This window comes from Neofelis nebulosa, chromosome 17 (assembly GCF_028018385.1).
Source record: "Neofelis nebulosa isolate mNeoNeb1 chromosome 17, mNeoNeb1.pri, whole genome shotgun sequence".
NCBI classification, from domain to species: Eukaryota; Metazoa; Chordata; class Mammalia; order Carnivora; family Felidae; genus Neofelis; species Neofelis nebulosa.
In genome coordinates this window covers 54,706,511-54,730,409 of record NC_080798.1, presented here as the reverse complement: position 1 = coordinate 54,730,409, position 23,899 = coordinate 54,706,511, and the positions used below count along the sequence as shown (strand labels likewise).

Sequence of the window (23,899 nt, the reverse complement as noted above, 5' to 3'; positions counted from 1 at the left end):
TTTCCAACCCCAGTAGGTTTCAGGATTAACAAAATGAAAGCAAGTGCTTGTATCTGTCTTTCAGGTAGCCCAAAGACCAGTTAGAACAAGCACAGTTCCTTGAGGATAAGGTCTTCTCTGTTCTCTCCAGAACCAAGGATCATGGTCCTACCCTGGGAATGTGGGCCGCCATGTTCAAGACTGCTGATGAGCTAGAGAATGGGAGGGTCATGGGCAAGCAAAAATGATGCAAAGCTTTCCTGATGTTTTTAAGTTGTGTTTTTCTTGATTTAGTGTTTGTTTGGTTGCTATTAACTTTGTTTTTCAGAATTCTGAAAGAGTTGATTCTGATGTTTTTGCTTGATTTTTGGTGTTTCTCTGGAGGGGCAGGCTTTTAGAACTGCCTACTCTTCCATTTTTGCTCTTTATTTTCAGTTTTTGAATGTCAGTAGGTTCATCTTTGGTGTATTCTCCAGTTTGTTAATTTCTAATTTGGTATTTATTCTTTCCTCTTACTTCCCAAGAGTGATTTTTCATTTACTGATTAGTCAGTGTTGATATTGAACTCCTTCCTTCCTCCCTCCCTCCCTCCCTTCCTTCCTTCCTTCCTTCCTTCCTTCCTTCCTTCCTTCCTTCCTTCCTTCCTTCCTTCTTTCCACATCCCAACTACTTTGATAATATGTGTGTGTTCAGTTTTTACCTTTTAAAAAATTATTATTATAAATTTTCTTAGGCCTTCATCTGATGGTTGCTGATTTTACCAGTTACCATTATTTTTTTATTTTTAAACTTGTTTAGGATTTATTTTTAAATTGTGCTTTCATTTAGTGTTGTAGCATTGTATTTAGAGAACACAGTCTGTACAATATTTTCTTCCTGGCATTTATTAATTTTTCTCTCATATTTTAGTTTATAATCAATTTTTATAAGTGTTCCAAAGTGGTTTTCTGTAGATTTTTTTGGTAGATTTTATATTCTTTACAAATTATGAAGTTAAAAGTTTTTGTTTATACAAATACCTGCAATATTTACTAGAATGCCTATCATATTTACATTATTCAGATTTCTTATATCCCTAGTTTCCATCTGCTTGATTTCTCCATGTCTGAAAGTATTGAGTTTAAGTCTTCAGTTCACATTGCTTCTGTCAATTTCTGTTGAATTTTTTAGTGATTGTTTGATCTGTTATTTGCTGTAGAAAAGTTCATGCCTGTTATATATTTAGTGAATATTTTTAATTTAAAATGTCTTCATTTTGCTCTTCAATTTTACTTTGATATTCTGTACAAATTTTGGTACTGCCTGATATGTCTTTGCTCATTCTTTTCATTTGTCACTAAGCAAATAAGTACATAACGAGTGCTTAAAATTTGTTAGGTTTTATGATCGTGGTTACTATTCAGATTCTTTGTTGTCTTTCATTTCATTATACAATTGTGTATACTAAATGCTACACTTATACTTTTTAAAACACATTTGGAATAATTATAGACTTTTGGAAGAACTATGAAGATGGGGCACAGAGTTCCCGTCTCCCCTTGAACCAGTTTTCACAGTTACTTACATTTTATGCCATGTACATTTATCGGAACTAAGAAATTGACATCGGTGCTGCATTATGACCTAAACTGTGGACTTCATCAGGATTTCACCAGTATTTCACAGACATCCTTTCCTGTGTCACAATCCGGTCCAGAATACCACATTGCATCTGGTTGTTACTTTCTCAGCGTCCTCTAGTCTGAGACAGTATCTTCATCTTTCCTTGCATTACAAGACCTTCGTAGATAGTTTCTCGGTGTGAGTTTGTCTAGTGTTTCCTCATGAGATGATGGGTTTGGGGCATTACACTGCAGAGGGAAGTGCCCTTGCAAGTGAACCATGTCAGGAGTATACATGGCATCAGCATGATTTATCATGGACGACATAGCCTTGATCACGGTCTTTGCCATATCTCTCCTCCACTGTAGTTACTGTTTTTCCCTTCACATACTCTACTCATTAGAAAGAAGTCATTAAGCCCTGTCACTCAAGGGGAGAGGAATTAAGCTCCAACCCCTAAAGGAGGGAATATCAGTAGGTGCGCATCTGTTGCAATTACCATGGTGGTCAGTAAGTATGTTGGGGGATATTTCGATCTTCTCCAAATATCTAATTTCTCTTCAAAATGTTACCCACTAATTTTAGCATCTATCTGTGGATCTTTCCTATAGCAATTATTTCTGTGGTATTCTGGTGGTGATTTTTCTATTTCCCTTATTCCTTTTTTACATTCCTTATGTGGAATTCTTCTGTAAGGGATATTGGTATTTTCTCCCCTACTTGTTTGTTTCTTCCAGAGTCAGCAAACCTTTTCTGTTATAGGCCAGATAGCAAATATTTTAGACTTTATGGACCATGTAGTCTCCACTACACAGCTAGCCCTACTTTTGTGGTTTGGAACACCCATACATAAATGAATGGACATCGGTACGTCCCAATAAATCTTTATTTTAAAACAGGCATTGGGCCAGATTTAGCCTGCAGGCAACTTCTGATAACTAATTCATTTATTTATATCAGATGAACTCATGGATATTTATTTTACTCCTTGGGTTGTAAATGTAGTACTATCACTATTTATTTTCTTATTCAAATTTTTCTAGCTTTGGCCACTGGGAGCTCTTTCAGTTGGTTCCTTTTGGCATTCTCCCATCATTTAAGGCTTGTTTATTTTAATTTTTAAGTAGTTATTTTCTGGCACTGCAGGATAGAGTCGTTTTTTAAATGGATAGTTATATATATTTTGTTCTTCACACAGGAGATCTTTTCCTCCTTCGTTTTCATCTGAAGACTCACCTCACCAGTTTTAGAATTCTTAAGTTTGCAATATTTATTTTTGTCAGTTGGTATCCTGGTATTTTAATGTTCTCTGAAGTCTGCCTAATTTTTTTGCCTACCATTTTGGAGAGTTGGGGTGTAAGAGTGGGGGGTTTAATTTTTTTGAAGTTGAGAAGTTCTGCAAGAAGAGAAATAAAGAAACAAAGTTGATTGATTCTCAACCTCTGCATTCCCCATCACTGAGATCTTTCTTTCCTTTTTTTAAAGTCTTTAATGAGGTAATATTGTTAAGCTATTTTATTATTTATTTATTTATTTTAATATGATATTTATTGTCAAATTGGTTTCCATACAACACCCAGTGCTCATCCCAACAGGTGCCCCCCTCAATGCCCATCACACACCCTACCCTTCCTCTCACCCCCCTACAGACTCAAGATGCAGAGATTTCTTCTGGTAGGACTTGTTAGTGTTTTGGCCTATTTTGGTTTTTTTCCCCCTCTCCCAGACTTTACCTTGGTTGGGTCTCTGTTAGCCCTCCTAGATAGATGTCTGTTTGTCATGTTCCTCAAGGTTTTCTTTAAAGACCTGTGTCCTTGGAGAGCTTTTCAAGTACACTGTCTCCATCATGGATTTGATTTTCTGCATGTTGATTCTGTCCTTTTCTGGTTCCAATGGGAATTTTATTTCTTTGCTTGTGTTTTTTCCTTTGGTTCTCTTACATCCTTTCTTATGTAAATGAGCCTTCTTTCATTTCAGCTTCCTGCTCAACCTATTGGTTTCATTTCATCTTTTACCTTTCTCTCTTTTCTAAAAACAGGTTGTATTTTCTGTCGTCTTTGAAAACATGACACAAATGCTATGTAAAAATGCGCAGTGGTGCTTTTCCTGGTGAGGCTTTTCCTGAGAACTTTTAGTGATGTTTGTGTTCGGATGTGTTGTAGAAGTTCTCATAAATATGTCCTGCAGTGATGTTGCTCTTGCTGGGTTCTGTCTGCGTGTTCTTGATCAAGGAGCGGTCTCTCTGGTGCAGTGTTTCCCTGGAGAGGGGTGTGGGAATTCCTCTCGGTCCCTCATCACTTGGATGCTGCTGAATTTTTCACTTTAGACTCTCACCTGGAGGCTGGCTTAAATTACGTGGCTCTGAGCCAAAATTCTTGGTCTGGCATCTGTTTCTCTAGTGCGGTTTTGCCGGACTGGGTGGGAAACACTGCCTATTTATACTGCCTTCTCTGATTAGATAATCTGGAGCAATCAGTCTTCCAGACCTGAAACAGCCCATGCCTAGTTGCTTCCAGAACGTGTCCTGTCTTCATCCTTCCTGAAGACTTCATACCCCAAGTTGTACTGACGGCGTCCGCATGCCTTTCTGCCCCCACGGGAGTTATTCCAGGATGTTGGAAGGATGCAGAGAGGTCCTTGCAGATGTGGGGTAGGGGTCCAGAATCTGGGGATGTCTAGGGTTGAATGTGCTGGTGTATCCACGGGTACACAGCAGGCGTGGGCATCTTCCTTTATTCTTTTTTGCTTTGCTCTTGGCATTCAGAGGGCAAGGCATGAATTAGTAATGCAGAGTTTCTTGGTCCAACTCCCTCTGATGTGGGAGGCATTCCTTCGAGCGTCTGGACAACCTTTGGTAACCCTGGGTTCCTGAGCTATTGTAATTTCATATACTGTTTTCATTTGGTGGGAAGCTGGGGGTAGGGAATGTGAATGATAATTGGTCTGTTTCCATTTGAACTGATGGAGAATTGGAGCAGCCGTAGAGGGAGGCCCTCAGGGCAGGCTGGGAGAGTCAGGCCAGGAGACTTACTCCTAAGCCACCTAAAGGTGATAGAGGTCTTCTGTGAACTTGGCAGTGCTGAGGGCAAATGTCTGAAGCTATACATAAGCTGTCAGCCTCAGTCAGGTTGGGCCTACTGGACAAGAGGGGGTGACGGATGTAGTGTAGTCACTGGAAGTATGGGGTCCGAAGCCAAGATGCTTCTGACCGAGACTTACCTCTCCTCTGCTTGTCAGAGGTGAGGCCTTGGCCAAGGACCTTAACCTCTTGGTGCCTCAGTTTTATCCTCTGTTAAAAAATAGAGAGGGGGTGCCTGGGTGGCTTAGTTGGTTGAGTGTCCAACTTTGGCTCAAGTCATGATCTTGAGGTTCGTGGGCTTGAGACCCGCGTTGGGCTCTGTGCTGACAGCTTGGGGCCTGGAGCCTGCTTCGGATTCTGTCTCCCTCTCTCTCTGTCCCTGCCCTGCTTGCACTCTGTCTCTCTCTCTCTCTGTCTCTCTCTCTCAAAAATAAATAAGCATTACAAAAAAGAGAGAGGGAGAGGTGCCTGGGTGGCTCAGTTGGTTAAACGTCCATCTAAGTTGGTCTTGTGGTTTGTGAGTTCAAGCCCCGCGTGGGGCTCTGGGCTGATAGCTCAGAGCCTGGAGCCTGCTTCAGATTCTGTGTCTCCTTCTCTCTCTGCCTCTCTCTCTCTCTCTCTCTCTAAGAAATAAACATTAAAAAAAATTTTTTTAAAAGAGAGAGAGGGGCCACTGGGTGTCTCAGTCTGTTAAGCATCCAACTCTTGATTGTGGCTCAGGTCGTGATCTCATGGTTCATGAGTTTGAGCCCTGTGTTGGACTCTGTGCTGGCAGTGCAGAACCTGCTTCAGATCCTCTGTCCCCATGTCTCTGCCCCTTGGCACGTGCTATCGCTCAAAAATAAATAAACATTAAAAAAAGAGAATGAAATTACCTGCCTTGTTGGGTTATTTTCAAGATTAAATGAGTTCATATATATAACATAGGGTCCGTCTATGGGGATCACTTTCAGAAGTGGCTGGCATTTCGTCAATTCCGGATAAATGTTGGGTGGTGGTGTTTTTCGACTGGCCTGCTAGCAGAAGGCTGAAGAGGAAGGTGGGGAGGGACCTTTCTCCTTTCTGCTTGGAAAGTCCCCTCACTTCACCAGCTCAGATTTTCTCCGCCTCTGAAGGCCCAGTTTGGTGTTAGCTTAAATTGTTCTTTCTCAGAGGAGTCTTGCTACCCTTCTGATCTGAAGTAACCCCATTCCCTCCGCCGTTGTTTCCCACGTGACATTATCTTCACCATCATTTGTTACCGTCATGTGTTAATTCACGCTCGTTCATTTAAGGGTTGTGTCCCCCCATTAGCCTGATGGTTTCCCAGGGGCGAGGTGCGGCCAGGGGGCCAAGGACTTGGGCTGAGGGGTCTGACGAACTAGAATTCCAATTTTGGCTAACCCCCTACTGACTGTGTGATCGAGGGAAGGTTTCCTACCTTCTCTGAGACTCAGTTTTCTCACCTTTCAAAGGGTGAGTATAATGTCCAGCTGCCTGCCTGGGTGCAGAGATCAAGTCTAAAACCTCATGAGTGCTTAGCACAGTTCCTGGAACAGCACGTACCAATAAAGGTGATTAACATCATTATCATTCCTAACGAGACAGCCATCCGCTCGACATCCTGGCAGTGGTAATAACTGCGTTGGAAGTTCCCTGCCATCCCCCCCTGCCACTTCCCCCTGTGGTAGAATATTGTCTCATACTGGCTGGGATCACAGGGAGTAAACGGTAATTAATGATTTGGTTGAGCTGTAAGAAACAGTTCAGGGTCTCAGATTGCTTATCTTTGAAAGAAAGGAGCCAGTGGGTGTGTGTGTGAGCATACAAGGTTTTAATGCCATTCATGTGTTTGTTACTCATTCCAAGGGGAGGGAGTTGATGATTGTTTCCATCTGGAGGGACTGAACTTCAGGTAGTGCAGGGCAGGTAAGGTGGGCGTGGTGCGTCAGGAACAGCGCTGCTGAGACCTGGAGGCCCAGGTGGGTGCTTTCAGCAGGTGTGAAGAGTTAGGGGTCAGCAGAGGAGGCTGGGAGAGGGTAAGGGGAAAGAAGGGATTTCCCCAGAGACTGTCGGAACCTGAGCAAGATCAAGTCCTAAATAACGTGGCCGTTGTTATCACCAGCACAGATTAGAATTCTGGTTCTGTTTGAGACTCTCCTCAGAAGAAGTGGAAAAGAGGGTCAGAGAACCTATACGGGGATGTAAGGAAGGAAATTCGGTCCTAGGAGACTGCAGATTCCAAGTATGATGGGAAATTTGGAGCCAGCTTTCCTCTGGGCTCCCGGTGGGTATTTTCGTCTTTCAGAAAAAGCAGGTTCATTTTGTGTACCTCTTTTACAGATGGGGAGACTGAGGCCCAGAGAAGTTGGGCAACTTGTTCGGGTCATGTGGATAGAAAATGGCAGGGCCAACAGTTTCCCCACACACATCAGACTATTCGGGATGATCCCGTTAATACTATTTGTTGTTGGTATTGGGTTAATTTAAGTAGAAATGGCTGTCAGGGCACCCCAGTGGCTTTGTGGATGGGACCAGAGGTGGAGGCAGACCCACTTGTGACTCTGTGACTCAGTCTTCCGGTAACTAGGAGGGAAGAAACCAAGCCCCCCACTCACAGTGTGGGCCTCAGTAGCCGCGTAGACACTGCACCCTTGCAACTCCCCAGGCTTCTTGAGCAGGACTGCTCTGCACAGCCATCTCCCACACTTGGAAGGACTTACGCAAGTAAGGTTGACTGTCTCTTCAGGGAGGAGTTGGTTATCCTTAGGGGGGTCATATTCCGCAAGGTGAGGAAACTTTCTGTCTTTAGATACCACCAAGATTTGTATTCACAGGAGGATATGCAAGATTAAGTGACCTTTACTATGGAATGCAAAACTACTTACTTATATATTCTCCACAACCACCCTGTGAGATGGGTGCTATTATTTTCCCCTTGCCTGGTGAGTCATCTGAGGCCCAGAGAGGTTTCATTTGCTCAAGAACACATAATAAAAGACTTACCAGGGGATTTAAACCAGATAGTGTTGTTCCACAGCCTGTGTTCTTAAATACTATGCTAAGCTCATTTTGATGAGTGAGTGCCATCCATCATCTACCCATTCATTTCTGAACTCATCTCTTTACCCACCTTTCACCCATCCAGCCAGTCATCTGTCCATTTATCTGTCCTTTTTTTCATCCACCCGTCCCATGTGTTCATCTCTCTGCCAGCCATCCATCTTTCCTTTCCTTCCTTCCTTCCTTCCTTCCTTCCTTCCTTCCTTCCTTCCTTCCTTCCTTCCATCCATCCATCCCGTGATCCACCTATCTATACATTCATCCACTCAGCCATCCATTTTCATGCATCCACCCACCCACCTATCCATCGTGTTGGCTCTTTGTCTAACATGGTTTTCTGCTTTGTCCTGGGGAAGGAGTGTTCTCCATATATTTTCTGAAGCTGGAGACCTCCGTGCCAGCACAAATCCCTTAGCTCCTAAGAAGTATCTGGGCTCACTCCTGATACTCCTAGGCTGGTGCTCTTGGGAATGCTGCTCTTTCAAGGCAGTGCCAGCTTGCTTATTCCCTGTTCCCTCTGTAAACCTGCAGAGGGTTTCCCCCTCCAAAGACCTCCCAAAGTGCAAAGGTGCAGGCTCCTCCAGAAATACCCTGGACTTTCTGAAGCATTATCACAAATGAATACTCAACTAGTCCTGTTCCTCGATCCAAAGATTGGGAGTTGGATTAGTTTGGCATGGTTTTACTTTTTTAAACTGTTACAGAGTTTGTGTGATACATCTAAAAATTATGTAATGAATCTAAAACAGATGTTCACAGAGCATTTTGTAAGGAAAGGAGTTTTAATAGAAATAGGCCAATTTGATCATAGATAAATCAATTAAGGAAACCATTTAAATTGTCTCTAAAGAAACAGTATTATGAAGAGGCAGCATGGCCTAGCTATTTGCATATTTATTAAATGCAAAGCAATGAAAATCGCTTAATTATTTTGCATAGCCTCTGTTGTACATAAACCATTGGGAGACAGTCTTTTCAAAGTTATTTTTTCTTTGTATTATGTAAAATTTTAAACAGAAAAATTCAAACACGTAAACATAAACAGTCATATAGCGAGCCCCCCATGTATTTGATAGCCATCTTGAAATATGATCGACTATACGTGTATTGATTTCTCCCTTCTCGCTTTGCTTTTCTTTTCATGAGTTTCAAGGACATATTCCTCACTTATTAATTTCATGGGGTCAAAATCCCATGATTTTGGATGTAGTTGTTTTATTTTTTTGAATGTAGTTGTTTTATTTTTTCACTGAAATTTAGCTTTTTTAGGGTAGAGCATTGCGTATTTTCTGTCGGTTTTTTTTTTTTTTTTAATTTAAAGAATTTCTTTAAATTCTACATTTACATCTAGGGTCAAGTTGACAGGGTAGTAAAGGACCCTCACATGCTCTTCCCCTGGATTGACCAGTTATTAGCATCAAGACTGGCATTTTCCTAACCGTGTTCTTTCGGGAGATTACTTGAAGGCAGGGATTTTCATAACTTTGAAGGCATGTGGACAGTTAGCACAGAGTTTTAGAGCCAGATGGATAGAGGTTCAGACCTCACCTCTGCCACCGCTTAGCCCTGCCTGATAGGCAGTTTACCTCATACTCAATCACTTTATCTATCAAACAGGAAAAACAGCAGTTACACCCATGGGGTTATGCAAGGCATATAATAGGCTCTCAGCGAGTGTTACCTATCACCTTGCCTACCAGCTGTACCCTCCATGTGGGGGGAGGGGGGGTTGAGTTTTGTTGATGCAGGTCATTTTTGGTCAGTATGGAAGATTTTTGTAGTAGAGAGAGTTGGTTTGGCCTGTGATTAAGAAAATAAGTCTGGGGTAAGAGTGGTTCAAATCCCAGCTCTGCCCTTACCAGCTTGGAACTTGGTTAAGTGACTTAATCTCCCTGAAGCCTGTTTCCTTAAGTATAAAGTGGGGATAAGAACGAATGCGTACTGACTGCACTGGGTTGTTGTGAGGGGAAAATGACATGGGACCGTCCAAGCCCAGCATTTAGTCACTCCAATGAGTGTGACTAATCATTCCTATTATTATAAATAAGGATACATTAGCATAGTGCCTGCCATGTGAATGCTCAATAAACGTTGCTCGCTATAAGTAAGGGTGAAAAAGTCACACCGCACTGGTCTCCAAACGTCTGATTTTACTTCAGTGCAGTGAAAAGAATAAAGATCTTTCGTGAAAGCTCGTGCTGTGATTTCAAGCAAGAGTAAGCCTTGGAAGGACAGGCAGGTGCCACCAGCCAGGCATGGCCTCACACAGTTGTCATGGGAAACAGCCGAGTGCCTTTGGTTCCATTCAGTGATGTCCTAAAATAAACCAGCCTTCTTGAACGCTCCTGGAAGTGTCAGCTTCCGATGTTGAACGGCCTGTCCCCTGGCCCGTGTGTCTCTGTCCTGAGGGCTTTGTGCGGTTGTTGCCTGGGCCTGACTTCTTTCCTCTGCCCTCTTTTTTCTCTCTCTTCCCTGACTCTCTTATCTCGTACCCCAGGTCGAAAGGATTGTAGACAAGAGGAAGAACAAGAAAGGAAAATGGGAGTATCTCATCCGATGGAAAGGCTACGGCAGCACGGAGGACACGTGGGAGCCCGAGCACCATCTGTTGCACTGTGAGGAGTTCATCGACGAATTCAACGGGCTGCACGTGTCCAAGGACAAAAGGATCAAGTCAGGGAAGCAGGCCAGCACCTCCAAGCTCCTGCGTGACGGCCGAGGCCCGTCGGTTGAGAAACTCTCCCACAGACCTTCAGAGTCCGGGAAGAGCAAAGGGACTTCCCATAAACGGAAGCGGATCAACCCTGCCCTGTCCAAGCCGAAGAAAGGGTATTCGGCCAAGCCCCCCGCAGGAGGTGACAGGGCCGCCAAGACGGTGTCTTACAGGACTACCCCCAGTGGTTTGCAAATAATGCCGCTGAAAAAGGCTCAGAATGGGATGGAAAATGGGGACGCCGGTTCCGAGAAGGACGAGAGGCACTTTGGAAACGGCTCCCATCAGCCTGGCTTGGATTTGAACGACGTCGGAGAGCAAGACCTGGCGGAGTGTGGTGTGAACCACGCGGCACCGGCAGAGAACGGGCTCGGTACGTCGCTTGTCTTTGTCTTGTGTTCGCTTCTGGCTGTGGTGGCCGGGCACTTTGCATGCAGCCTGGGGGAGTGCTTGAGACCCCGACTCTTATGCTAGGCAGTCATTCCCCTTCCGGCTCGCTCGGCGAGAGTCGTGTGGACTTGGTCATAGGCCCACACTGGTTGCAGACGCCTGTGCATGTGTGAAGGCCAAGCCACAGACGCTCCCTTACTACTCGAACACACCCAAGGCCATGGTAACCCCTCGGGAGCCCCTGTTCTGGAGGGCAGCTCAAAGTCCTCACCCACCGGGACCTGAGACTCATGTCCCCAGAGGGCTGGCCAGTGCCTCTCTGGGGTAGAACGCGCCTCCTAGAGGCTTTGCTTTCGAGCTCATTGAGCCCCCACCCCCAAAACCGTGTAGCCCAGAAAGGCGGGGTCTGCCCCTCTTCTCAGACCCAGTTTGGACTTGAACTTCTCCGTGCCGGTTCTTCAGCTGGAGCCTCTGCCCCTCCTCTACCACTAGCATGGGTGCTCCGGCCCCATGTCCAGGGTGGATCTGAGAGCGCCCTGACCCCGTCCTATGCTAATTCCCTGGGTTTACACCTTCTTACTCCACCCTGGAAGCAGCACAGCAAAGGCACAGAATTCCTCTCTCTTACCAAGTCCCCACAGGCAGAGTTAAGGAAAGAGGAGGCAAAACGTCATTAACGCTCCTAAGCCTGACGTTTCCTTAATGGTGAAGTTACTCCTTGACTGGGCCTTAGTGGCCTGGGTCCGCCAGGCCATCTGTACCTGTTTCATGCACCCCCCCATTTCTCGGATATCCGTGTGCCTTGGTGGTGACATTTCCCTCTTGAGCTGCCAGAACCCTAAGCCTTGGCATAAGCGTGGACAACCCGTTCCCGACCGAGCAGGGACATCTGATGCCCTGGGTGGCACTAGAGTGTGTGTGGGAGTAAGGTAAAGGACGCAGGTGGGATGGGCTGGCAGCGCTCCCAGGAGGGGGTGATGGAGCCGATGCCCAGGAGCGCGACGGTGATTGCAGAGTCCAGAGTGCTCAGGGCACGCCCCGCTGCAGAGACAGCCCCGCGTCTTGAGGGAATCTTGCTGGGGAATCTGAGGCCTTTCTCCAGAGAGAGGGATTTCACCCAAACAGGATTTATTTAGCAGTGTCTGCCCCAGATTGACTCATGTTTCCGTCTGGGGATCCCTGATGCTGACATGACTCTGCCTGCTAACATATGTAAAAGCTGTTTGTTTTAAAAATTCATCTCTCGGGGAGGAGTGGGCTTGTGTAAATGAGGCCTGGCATAAACATCCGTGTCTGACGTTCCGCGACAGCTGCCGGCGGGAGAGGGATTCCCCGGCTCGGGGAGGGTGGCTGGCGGGCCGGTAGTCTGAGGTTCCTTGGGTGTGGGTGCAGGGGACCCGGGGGTGACTCCTGGGTCCCCGGCCGGCCGGCACGGTCCCCTGTCCTGCTTCGAATGTGGCCGCCTTGGGAGTGGGAGGAACAGCACGGGGGAGGAAGGCTCGCGGACTGTAGCCGCCAGACTGCAGAGGGAAGCGGGGAAGCCGGACGCGGAGAGAAGGGCAGATGGAGGTAGGCCTCTCCTTCCACACGACTTTCCGAAGTTGCCCTCCATCTATGGGCCTGGTCGGTGCCCTCTGGTTTACGATCTGCCGGTGGGGCGTGGTACCCCCCCACCCCCCCAGCAGGGGGAAAGGCCAAGGATGAGCCTGCTGGGATGCAAGGTGACCTTGTTAGATCCCGGCCTCGGCTCTACGATGCTTCTCTAGACCTTTCTCGTCTCTGGTCTCTTACTGGCCTCATTTTTTTTTTTTTTTTTTTCCTGACGTTGAACGTTCTCCACCTGGGCCCGTGCCTGGGTGGAGAGGAGGAGGCTACCTGCCTCTGTTGTGTTCTGTTTTGGGTGTTCTCAAAGGGCTCTTCCGCTTGATCACATTGCCTAGTGTTGGTGTCCTTGAGATTCCCCTGCAAGGTTAGGGCTGTGACTCTCAAATGTTATGTGTGTAGATTACCCGGCCCCTTGTTAAAAATGAAGGTCCCGTGGAGTCTGATTTACCAAGTGTGGGGTGGTTAGCCCAGAAGATGGGTTTTTAAATAAGCAGCCCCACGTGACTCTAAGGCATTTTGAAATGTGCTCTGTAAAATGGGGGTGGCCATTAAGGTTCACATCAGGTGTCAGTTTAAGTCAATTCAGTGTTTTTTCTTTCTTTTCTTTTCTTTTCTTTTCTTTTCTTTTCTTTTCCTTTCCTTTCCTTTCCTTTCCTTTCCTTTCCTTTCCTTTCCTTTCCTTTCTTTTCTTTTCTTTTCTTTTCTTTTCTTTTCTTTTCTTTTCTTTTCTTTTCTTTTCTTTTTTTAGCACTTCCTAAGAGTTAGCTACCATGCTAGGTGTTTGGAGTAGCACAATAAAACGATAGGGACTTCTGCCTCCAAAACTTGCAGTTTAAGGACACCTGGGTGGCTCAGTTGGTTAAGTGTCTGACTGTTGACATTGGTTCAGGTCAAGATCTCATGGTTCGTGAGTTCGAGTCCTCTGTGCTGACAGCATGGAGCCTCTCTCTCCCTCTCTGCCCCTCCTCTGCTATCCCTCTCTCTCTCTAAATAAATAACTAAACTTAAAAAAAAAAAAGTATCTGAAACTTAGTTTGCTCTCTAGTTAAGTTGAGAGTGAATGGTTCCATGTCAGTGTTGAGAAGGTTCCTGAGGCTGGCTCATTGGAAGAGGTAATGTGTATTTTATTTAAAAAAAAAATTTTTGGGGGCGCCTGGGTGGCTCAGTCGGTTGAGCGTCCGACTTCAGCTCAGGTCATGATCTCGCGATCTCGCGGTCCGTGAGTTTGAGCCCCACGTTGGGCTCTGGGCTGATGGCTCAGAGCCTGGAGCCTGCTTCCGATTCTGTGTCTCCCTCTCTCTGCTCCTCCCCCATTCATGCTCTGTCTCTCTCTCTATCTCAAAAATAAATAAACGTTAAAAAAAAAATTAAAAACAAAATTTTTTTTTAACATTTATTTTTGAGAGACAGAGAGACAGAGTATGAGCGGGGGAGGGGCAGAGAGTGAGAAGGAGACACAGAATCTGAAGCAGGCTGCAGGCTCTGAGCAAGCTGTCAGCACAGAGCCTGATGCGGGGCTCAAACCCACAAACTGTAAGATCATGACCTGAGCTGAAGTCGGATGCTCAACTGACTGAGCCACCCAGGCACCCCAGTAACATGTATTTTATACACATGGTATATCTTTGCCATGCCCAGTTTCACATTTTCTGTGGTCATTGGGCTGATAAGTTCTCCAAACACGGTCAGCCTTTAACATTCTAGTTAGAACTAGCTTACTGTGTCGGTCTTAGGGAAATTGGGGAAAGGAAAAGACTGGGAATCCTTGCCAAAGAGAGAAAGCAGTTTGGGGCTCTTAGATAAGACTCAAGACAGAGGGGCTTTGTGCTTCCAGAACTTGTCAGCAAGGGGCCAGAGGTGTAGTCAAGCAAACCATGGCTCCACTTAGATTTTCGACCAGAGAAAAGTCTCGATGAAGCCAGTGTCCCTGCCCATGTGGAAACCTGAGCGTCAGCTCTCTCCCTACCTCCACCAAAGGATCCAGCTCCTTGTGGCACAAGGTAAGCCCGGGGGGTTTGCAGCCCCATGGAGGGCTCATCTTTGGCTGGCAGAAGGCGATGGGGAGATCCTGGCTTCGCTTTCCCGGCATTTGTTTTGGGGGCGGGCTTACTTTTTTTATGATTTCAACTTCTCGTTGGTGAATTAAGGTTCTGCATACAGAAAAGCAACTTATATAACACGTTACTCATTTACTGCTGACTTCCCTGATCTGTGCTGTGGGAACAAATGCTAAATTGGGGCTCCGGCGGGGGGGTGTTTTGGTTTCAGACTGCATTTTCCCCAGCAGTGTTTGTATGCGGCCACTCAGTACTGCTTTGATTCTCACTCCTCTGGTAATGACAAATGGCTCTGTGGTCCAGAACCATCTGCCTCGGTAGCCCTTGGGGAGCTTGTTAAAAAGTGGGCTCCACCCCAAATTGAATGAGTCCAGATCTCAGGGGCAGGGTGTGGGTTATGCATGTTCAATGCTGAATTTCAACTATACAGTAGTTCCAGGGGAGGCATTTCGTTGTCGGCAACGAACGGTTCCCGGATCCATTTGCTAGTAGAGCCCAAGTTACACCTTGGATTTTAAGCTTGTTAAGTGGGAATGTGAACTGGTCCTTCAACGGTTTAAAACATGACATAACTTCTTGCTGCGGATGTACTTTAGTCCCGAGCATCTCTCCCTCCTTCTCCCTCTCCTTCTCACTTAAAAAAAAAAATTTTTTTTTTTTTTTTCTAAAATGCACCGGTTTTAGCGGTCTGGTCCAGGAGAACTGGTTAGCACGCTCTAGTCTGAACAGATCAAAGCATCAGCGCTTTACTGACTCAGATGAGCCTCTGTCCTGTGGCAACCCCCTAACCAGGAGCCAGCGTTCTGCTCAGGGCCCTAGGGTTGCCCACAGATGCCCAGCGTTTCCCAAGTGTCCGTGAAGCCAATGCACTTCCACCGTTGATGCATTTGCATTTCTGTGAATTTTGAGACTCCTTCTCCTCATGTCCTGATGTCTGTTGTCTGTCGTTTGGGAACTGCATCTCAGACATGGCTTGATCAGAATTGTTCTGATCGTTGAGTGAGCCGTCCCACACAAACGGGCAACATTTGCCGTTTTCTCTCCATTGACGTTTTAAAATGATCTCAGCTTTCACTCCTGTAACGTTTCTGTATCTCTTTCCTACCTCCCTTCCAACATGATTATCCTTTTCTTCTTTATTGATCACAGGGGAATAGCCATCCTTTAAAAGCCCCTCAGAACCCAGCAAGAGCCTGGGGAGTTAGTTCCCTGTGGCTTTTAAAAACTTAGGGTTCTCACTCATGGAGCCAGCATCAGAATCCCCTGAAAAGTGTGTTAAACACAAGAGTGTGGGGGCGCCTGGGTGGCTCAGTCAGTTCAGTGTCCAGCTTCAGCTCAGGTCATGATCTCACTGCTCATGGGTTCGAGCCCCATGGGGGTTCTGTGCTGACAGCTGGAGCCTGGAGCCTACTTTGGATTCTGTGTCTCCCTCTCTCTCCCCACCTCTGCTCCCCTGCCCCCCCCCCAACCCTGCTCACGCTCTGTCTCTTTCAAAAATAAATAAACATAAAAAAAAATTAAAAAAAAAGACCCACAAGACTGTTATGCCAACCTCCAGAGTGTCTGATTCAGTACATGTGGAGTCCAGCCCGAGAGTCTGCATTTCTAGAAAGTTCCCGCATGCCACTGCTGGTCCAGGGATCCCACCTGCAGAACCATGGCTCTAGACTAGTAAGTGCCAAGAGGGCTGAGATGAGAATGACAGACGGTGGTTGTAAGTGCCAGTTGGTGGTTCTGGAAGGAGTGGAAGTACTTTTGCTCTGGACCTGGAGTTGGCATTCACGAGAATTGTTAAGTTGAAAGTTTGTGAGGTGAAAGGTTATTCAGTTGAACGTCTTAAGGCTATGGGGACTCCCTTACGATGTGGCCTTGGGGTTTACGAAGTATTTTGTGTGATCCTCATAGGGTCTTTAGAGGTCACTCTTGTTATTCTACCCATTTTACAGAGGAGGAGACTACGGATACATGTGCCCAGGTTTGGGACTAGGAGAGGAATCCAGACAGTTTGACTTCAGAGCCGGCCTCTGCATCCCTGTCCTGCTAGCTTGCTGGCAGGATAAGGCAGTCCCTAAACCCTGATCCCTGGCAAACACATGCCCCGATTTGGGGGGCGGGGGCCGCTTCATGGACTTGCCCTTGTTGCTCATTACAGGAAGGATATAATCAATCCTTCCAAGCCTCGGAGAACGGGACTAACACTGTGCCATTCAGTTTGGAACCCTGGATAAAATGGTCAGTCTCCTAAAAAAAAAAAAAAAAATACCGCTTAATGAAATGGACTTAGAGACGACCAGAAAACCTGCACAGATCACTAACTATTAAAGAAATTAACTCCGTCATCACCCAGCTCATAGAAAACAGGAAGAAGGCACACAAGGCCCAGACGGTTTCACGGGCACGCCTACCAGATATTCTAGAAGAGATAATCCCTCTCTTCCCCAAACGATTGCTCGGAATGGAAACAAAGGAGGTACACTCCAGCTCCTTCGATGAGGCCAGTGTAACCTGGATTTCCAAACCAGACAAGGAGGGAAAAGCAAGGAACATTACAGGTCAGTTCTACCTAAGGGTATACTGCTAAAAGACCCAGATACTTCCTCAAAATTGTGACCTCCACAAACTTCTCACTCTGTACCCTGAACATGACCCCAGTTCGTGACCTTTGAATCACTACTGCTTCTGGAGGTTCCCAGCTTGTCTCCGGAAGCGGCCGAGGGTCAGCTGGCTGCGAGTGTCAGGGTCAGCGGCTCCCTGCCGTGGAGTGAATCACATCAGCGGTGTCGTTGACGCAGGTGTCTGTTTCCCCGGGGCCCAGCTGTTTAACACGCTTCAAACACACACGCTCCCAGGCCAGCAGACTTGGACCAACCTTTTTGTTCCTCAAAAGTGGGTCCTCTTCCAAACCAGTAATGACAACAACAGCCTAGGGGGTGTATCTGGTTTGTCTTTCAAAGTGTAGCACGCAAGTGACTCTGTGCTAATGGATGAACTTTTAAAAGTCTCTTCTGTGCTAACATGAAGACCTTCCAGCTTGGCCACTGCCTTGGAGTGCAGAGTGCCAGATGGTGATGGAAAATCTGACTATCACCTGACCCGTGGCAAATCCGAGGGGGAGATCAACATTATGGTTTGCTCCCCACTCCTGGATTTGCTTTTTGGCATCCATTGAGGCTGATGTCAAGATCCGGAGATCGACTCATCACTTTCCTTGTCAGCTCAGATATTGTTTTCCTCTCTCAGCTACTTGAAAACAAGTCTCGGGAACCATTTCCAAGTTGCCATTCCTCATGGTGAGTCCAAGCACGTGGGGTGAGGAGTGGAAGTGCCCCCCTCCTCCCCCACTGCGTGCAAGCAGTAAGGGTGTGTGTTGTCTGCAGAGGGTCTCAAAACAGTAATGAAAGTTGCCTTGCCACCTTTGGTACAAAGCTACTCCTTCCTGTCAGGGTGGACCCCCGGGTCCCTGGCTTACCCCACACCCCCACCTGTCATACGAAAGGTCAGCCGTCTTTAATGATTATGATAGTGGTGGTGCTGAGCTCCTTTTTTGTGTTCAGCACACTGGATAGCATTTAACCCCCTCGGCGTTTCTCTGAGTTAGCAACTTAATAACACAACAACACAGCAAGGTTTGCTATGATTGGCCTTGCCTCTGGGTGGGGAAACTGAGGCTCAAAGAGGTTGAGACATAGAGGACCAAGAGGAGGAGTTGGGGTGTGGTGCCGGGATTCACTGATACTGAAGCTCTCGGTGGTCTGTGATCAGTTTTTGTCTTTGTTGTTGTTTTTTAAATTTTTTTAATGATTTTTTTTGAAGGAGAGACAGAATGTGAGTGGGGGGGTGGGGAGAGAGGGAGAAAGAGAGAGAGAGAGAGAGGGAGAGAGAGACAGAATCTGAAGCAGGCTCCAGGCTCTGAGCTGTCAGCACAGATTGGATGAGGGGCTTGAACTCACAAGCCATGAGATCATGACTTGGGTTGAAGTTAGACGCTTAACTGACTGAGCCACCCAGGCGCCCCTGTGGTCAGTGTTAAGAAGGGAAAAAAAAGGCACTGCACTGATTGAAGTTCAAACCAGCAAATGTTTCCCTGTGTCCTAGGGCATGATTCTGGCCAGCACCCCTGGGGCCTTCCTTTGAGACATCTTTAGTGGTTCCAAAGATGCTGACCTGGTGTTCCAGGGAGGTAGAATGACGAGGAGTGAGTGATCTCCCTCTGGGCCTCAGATGAAAAGACACGAACACACACACCCACACACACACACACACACACACACACACACACACACACTCACGCACGAATCCCAGGCCTCACGGAGAAGATGACATCCAAGCAGAGACTGGAAATGGGGAGAACATCTTGTTTTAACTTAAAAATCCAAAATCCATCTGTGTCAGGCATTTGGAGAGCTGCTTCCCCCTTTAGGTGCCCGGAGTTTTCTAAATGTCCACATAAGCTGTCCTCTCCCTGATGGACGTTTAAGTGGCCTCCCATGATACCCCTGGCTATAGCCAGTCTTTGTCATGTTTTTCCAAACTCTGTTGTTGTGATTTCAGGTAACAAACGAGGGTGAGCGTCTTCTCATGTTCTTTCCCTGGGGGTGGCCGAGCGAGGTCTTGCCGCTGACGCTCTGTGTGGTGGGTGGACAAGGGTGTTCGTCCACGTCGCTCCTGGCCAATGGCTCAGCCTCTCTGGGTCATGTTCTTCATTCATAAACTTCATTCATACAGATATAATCCTACCTCGTGGGACTGGGGTACAACATCAGTGAATTCATTACTCATAGCACACCCTTAGAATATGACCTGCCATGGGGTAGACATTTGGTAAATATTAGCTATTGGTATTTCAACGTTTCCCCAGTTTTCCAACTGTATTTTCCCACTTGCGTTTTAGAATACTTTATATCTTGTGAGTATTTTTTTCCCTAAAGTTTTATTTATTTATTTTAGGAGAGAGAGCAAGAGGGTCATCTGGGCGGTTAAGCGTCCAACTTTGGCCCAGGTCATGATCTCACGGTTCGTAGGTTCGAGCCCTGCGTCAGGCTCTGTGCTGACAACTCCGAGCCTGGAACCTGCTTCGGATTCTGTGTCTACCTCTCTCTCTCTGCCCCTCCCCCACTCCATCTCTCTCCCTCTCCCTCTCTCTCTCTGTCTCTCAAAAATAAATAAACATTAAAAAAATTTTAAGAGAAAGACAGGTGCACATACCTGAGAGGGTGTGCACGAGTGGGGCGAGGCAGAGAGAGAGGATCCCAAGCAGGCTCCGTGCTGACTGATGTGGGACTCGAACCCATGAACCGTGGGATCATGACCCGAGCCAAAATCAAGAGTTAGATGCTTAATCGACTGAGCCACCCAGGCACCCCATTAATCCTTTCTTATATATGTTAACTCAACCAGCACTCATTGGGTGACTACCATGTACCAAAAAGCGTTTAGACAGGTAATTTCAGTGCCTTATACCACGAAGAGATATGCAGGGGATATTGAGGCAGCAGTGGGCAGGGATGCCTAAGCCAAGTTGGGAGTGGAGTTAGGAGACAGGGCTTCTTGGAGGAGGTGATGCACAAGCAGAGTCTGATAGAATGAGCCAGAAAAAAGGCAGGGATGGTGGGGGTGATGACAGTAGGCACAGGGACATAGAGCCAGGGGTCCACATGTGGGTGCCGGGAGCCACATCACAAGGAAGGTAGCAGTCCAGCTACTTCTGGACCAGCCCGCAGAGGAGGCTGAAGCTCCAGGGAATTCTCTGCGCAGTTGGGGTTGGCTAAAGACCCAGACAGGCGGAGCCTGCAGGAGGAAGGTGTTTTGGGCTCTTTCGGGAAGGGGCTGAGGAAGTCCTTCCCACAGCCTGCGCTGTGGCTCAAAGCCTGCCCGGTCCGGCCTGCCTTGCACCGTATTCACGCCTGTCTCCCTGTGCTCCACATCCGTGTTCCTGTCCTGCCAGCCCTCGTGTGGGTGGTCGACCTCTCCTCCTCCTTCGGGCCTCACCCAAGAGGCGATTCCCCGAGCAAACCCTCCCGGACTCCCAGTGTAGACAGCTTTGAGTTAGTGCACGCAGAACAGTGTCTCTTCAGCAACAGCCCTTACCTCTGTGTCATGATCCCGGCCTGATGAGGTGGATAATCTCCGCCCCCCTCACTCCAGGAGATCCTGAGCTCCACGAGGGCAGGGCTGCCCTCTGTCTTGCTCACAGTTTTGTGTCCGGCACCTCACAACGCTGGGCACCTAGTAGGTGCTTAAGAAGTATCTGCCGAACGAGGGAGTGCATGTGTGAACGGACCAAAGAGAGAAAGCAAGAGTCCCTCACTGCTGTGACGTGTGGGTCCTGGCCCAGGTCTACCCCCCTCACCCCATTCACTCATGTCAGCGTCCCCCCCCGACCTCGGGCTGTCCTGCGTGCTCACACTGGGCTCCCTGCTTCTGGGGACGTGTCACAGAGAGCTCATGTTTTGTCAGGGTCTGAGCCACGAAAGATGTCTCTCTTTCCTTATCTGTCTGACAGTTGTTTTCACCATCTGCTGTGAGCGCCCTACTTGCTACGCTCCTTCTCCCTTAACAGTCACGCTGTCTCACAGGCTCTTAATTAAATGCATGGGCTTTTCCCCCAACCCTCCACCCTGCCCCCCCCTCCCCACCAAGGGTCCTGGGGATCCATTCCAGTAGAGTGCATTTCATCTGGGTTGCATTTTCTGTGTTTTGTATTGACCTTAGCCGTGGAAGAGAAAACGCAGTGGACTTCTGAGTAGAAATCCCAGTTGCAGAAAGGGTTAGAGTTCTCCTTTAAACTTGCTGTAAACTCTGGAGGCAGCATGGCCAGGAAGACACGGGAAGGGTGAGGATGGGCTTTGGAGACAGAGGGTCTGTTAGTCAAGTACAAAGTCTGCCTCTTGGGGAGCCGGTGACTCTAGGCGAATCTTGCCAGCTCGGGAGCCTCGATTTTCACCTCTGTGCTCTGGGAATCACAGTACGTACCACAGAGGATGAAAGGCGGGGTCTGGCTCCTGGTCAGTGCTCAGTGAATGCCGACCTCTCTTCTTCCCCTTTGGTAGATGGTGGTGCTTCTGGGGCGTGCTTTTGGCCCTACCACCAGATGCCCTGCAGCTTTTTCATGGACGCTAGGATATTCGTCTTCATTCTGTGTGTAAACCAATAAGGCGAGTTCAGGAGGCTCCACTTCTGGGCAGGAGGATGACCAACCTCGTCACTTCCATCCCTGATGGAAGTCAAAGAGTCTTGAGTCTTCTCTCGCCATCTTGGTGACAATGGTACTGGGTTGGAGGCTCCGGTCTCTAGGTGTGTGTTTTCTTCTATAATATAGAGATCTGGTGGGGGGTGTTTTCCTTTTTTTTCTTTTCCCACCTTTGGCCTCTTTCTTGCTTGATTCCCTCCTACTTCTCCACCCTGGTGGAGAGTGAACTTGTGCTGCGTTCCTGGAGTTTAAACAAGATGTCCCCTTGCTGGCCTGGCTTCCCACCCACAACTCCTCACCTTCACTGGGTGGGAAAGGGAAACCAGAGTGCCAGACATGGTGTAGGATGCTGGGACTTCAGCTGTGTGTGAGGCATGATGAGGTCCTTGCCCAGCTCACCCTCTTGTGGGAAAGCCTGAGGAAGTATCCAAACATTGCAGTGCATGGTGATGTGGGAGCGCCCCGTGTGCGTGAGGGAGGGAGGGACCCGCCAGAATTAGGAGGTTAGAGGCCAGATTTGCAGGTGGAAGCAGGATCTGATCTGAGACCCGAAGGATGCGTGGAGTGTGGTCGGGCAAAGAGGAGAAGGAAGAATGTTCCAGGCAGTAGAAACTGGGTCTTATTAAGATTTGTAGGAAATACATAACATCTACTTCAAACATCATCAATAAACTACACTCGTGTTTTCTTCCTCAAACATTTAGTTACTGCTGTAAGCCAGGCACTGTGTACCTAGAAGTGGGTCACTGTTCTGGGAATATGATGAATGACACAAGATGCTCACAGTTTAGGGAAGAAAAAAAATAAATGGGGAAAAGACAATCATTTCCATACCATACCAAAATAGCCAGTGTTTATTTATTGAGTCCATGCTATGAGCTATACCCTGTTCTAAGCACCACATACATAGTAACTCAATTAATCCAGGAGGTGGGGCCTATGTCTCTCCCCATTTTACAGGTTAGGAAACTGAGGCATATGGAGGTGAAATAATTCTGTGATCTATCGATTAGTAGATGGCTAGTCCAGGATTCAGATCCAGTTGGTCTGGCTCCAGACCAGTGTTCTTAATTGCTGCTGTTTTTCTTGAGGGATGGAGATATCTGGGAGCTCAGAGGAGAGCTACGTTAAATTTGAAAATGATTCCTTGAGTGGGGCAGGGGGCACCTCCGTAGCTCAGTTGGTTGAGCATCCAACTTCAACTCAGGTCATGATCTTGCTCTCTCTTTTTCTCTCTCTCAAAAATAAATAAATAAACATTAAGAGAAAAGAAAATAATTTCTTGGGGTGCCCAGGTGGCTCAGTCGGTTGAGGATCCAACTCTTGATTTTGGCTCAGGTCAAGATTCCAGGGGCGTGGGATCGAACCCCATGTCAGAGTCAGGGTGGAACCCACTTAAGGTTCTCTCTCTGTTTCCCCCTTCCCGTCTCCCTGGTTCATGTATTCTCTCTCTCTCTCTTTCAAATAAAATTGAAAAAAAGAAAATGCTTTTTTTTTTTTTTTTTTTTTAGCTTCTTGAGATCACTTTTTCTACAATTCAGTTAAAGAAGGGTTTCCTGGTGCCCCCTGTGTGCCAGGAGCTCTCCTCACCTTCCAGAGAATTTGAAGCTAATGAAACCGCGTAAGGAATCAGAAGGTCCCAGACGACCCACTGCAAAGCTGGGTGTGCTGAGAAGTCAGGGGCGGACGGTCGACCAGCAGGCACTTGGGGCGGAATGGACAAGCCGCCTGCAAGAGAGGTCTCTCGGGTGGCCCTGAGGGTCCCACGTGGGAAGGTTGAGGGAAATGGCCAGGGTGCAGCTGAAGCAGTGGCCCGGAAGCAGGAAGTGCAGGGGGCACCTGAGGACTCTGAGCTGTCCCGGGAGGACGGTGTTTTAGGGGCAGACAGGCGAGGCCAGCTGGCAGAGGTTGGGAGCAGAGCCGCGGCAAGAGAGGATGAGAAAATGGGTTTTAAACAGAGTCCCTGTGCCCTTTGAACACCCTGCGGAGCCCCTCCGAGGTCTAGGATTCTGGCCTTATGGTGCTTTGAGGGTGGGCGTGGCTCTGGAAGGGTTTTAGCACCGGAGACGTGATGTGAGCCGTGGAAGAAGTTATTTTTCATCAGGTCTTTTTGCATATTGGATCCATGCTTGGCTCTCCTGTTTGAAGCATTTTGTCATCTGGCCATAAGCGTAAGATGTATGCTCCATCCCTCCCAGCAGTTCTAAGTAATCTCGGAACCTCAGCTTTCCTAAGATGCATGG

The 23,899-nt window shown here is 47.4% G+C and overlaps 1 protein-coding gene across 2 annotated transcripts in view; it reads left to right on the top strand.

The window, feature by feature from the left end:
* The window catches only part of CDYL2 (chromodomain Y like 2), a 170,151-nt gene that overhangs the window by 103,332 nt on the left and 42,920 nt on the right, over nt 1-23,899 (top strand). For both annotated transcript variants that reach the window (XM_058709493.1, XM_058709494.1), the window contains exon 2: nt 10,200-10,788. In XM_058709493.1, coding sequence (XP_058565476.1) covers nt 10,200-10,788 — 589 coding nt within the window. The remainder of the gene's footprint in view (nt 1-10,199; nt 10,789-23,899) is intronic.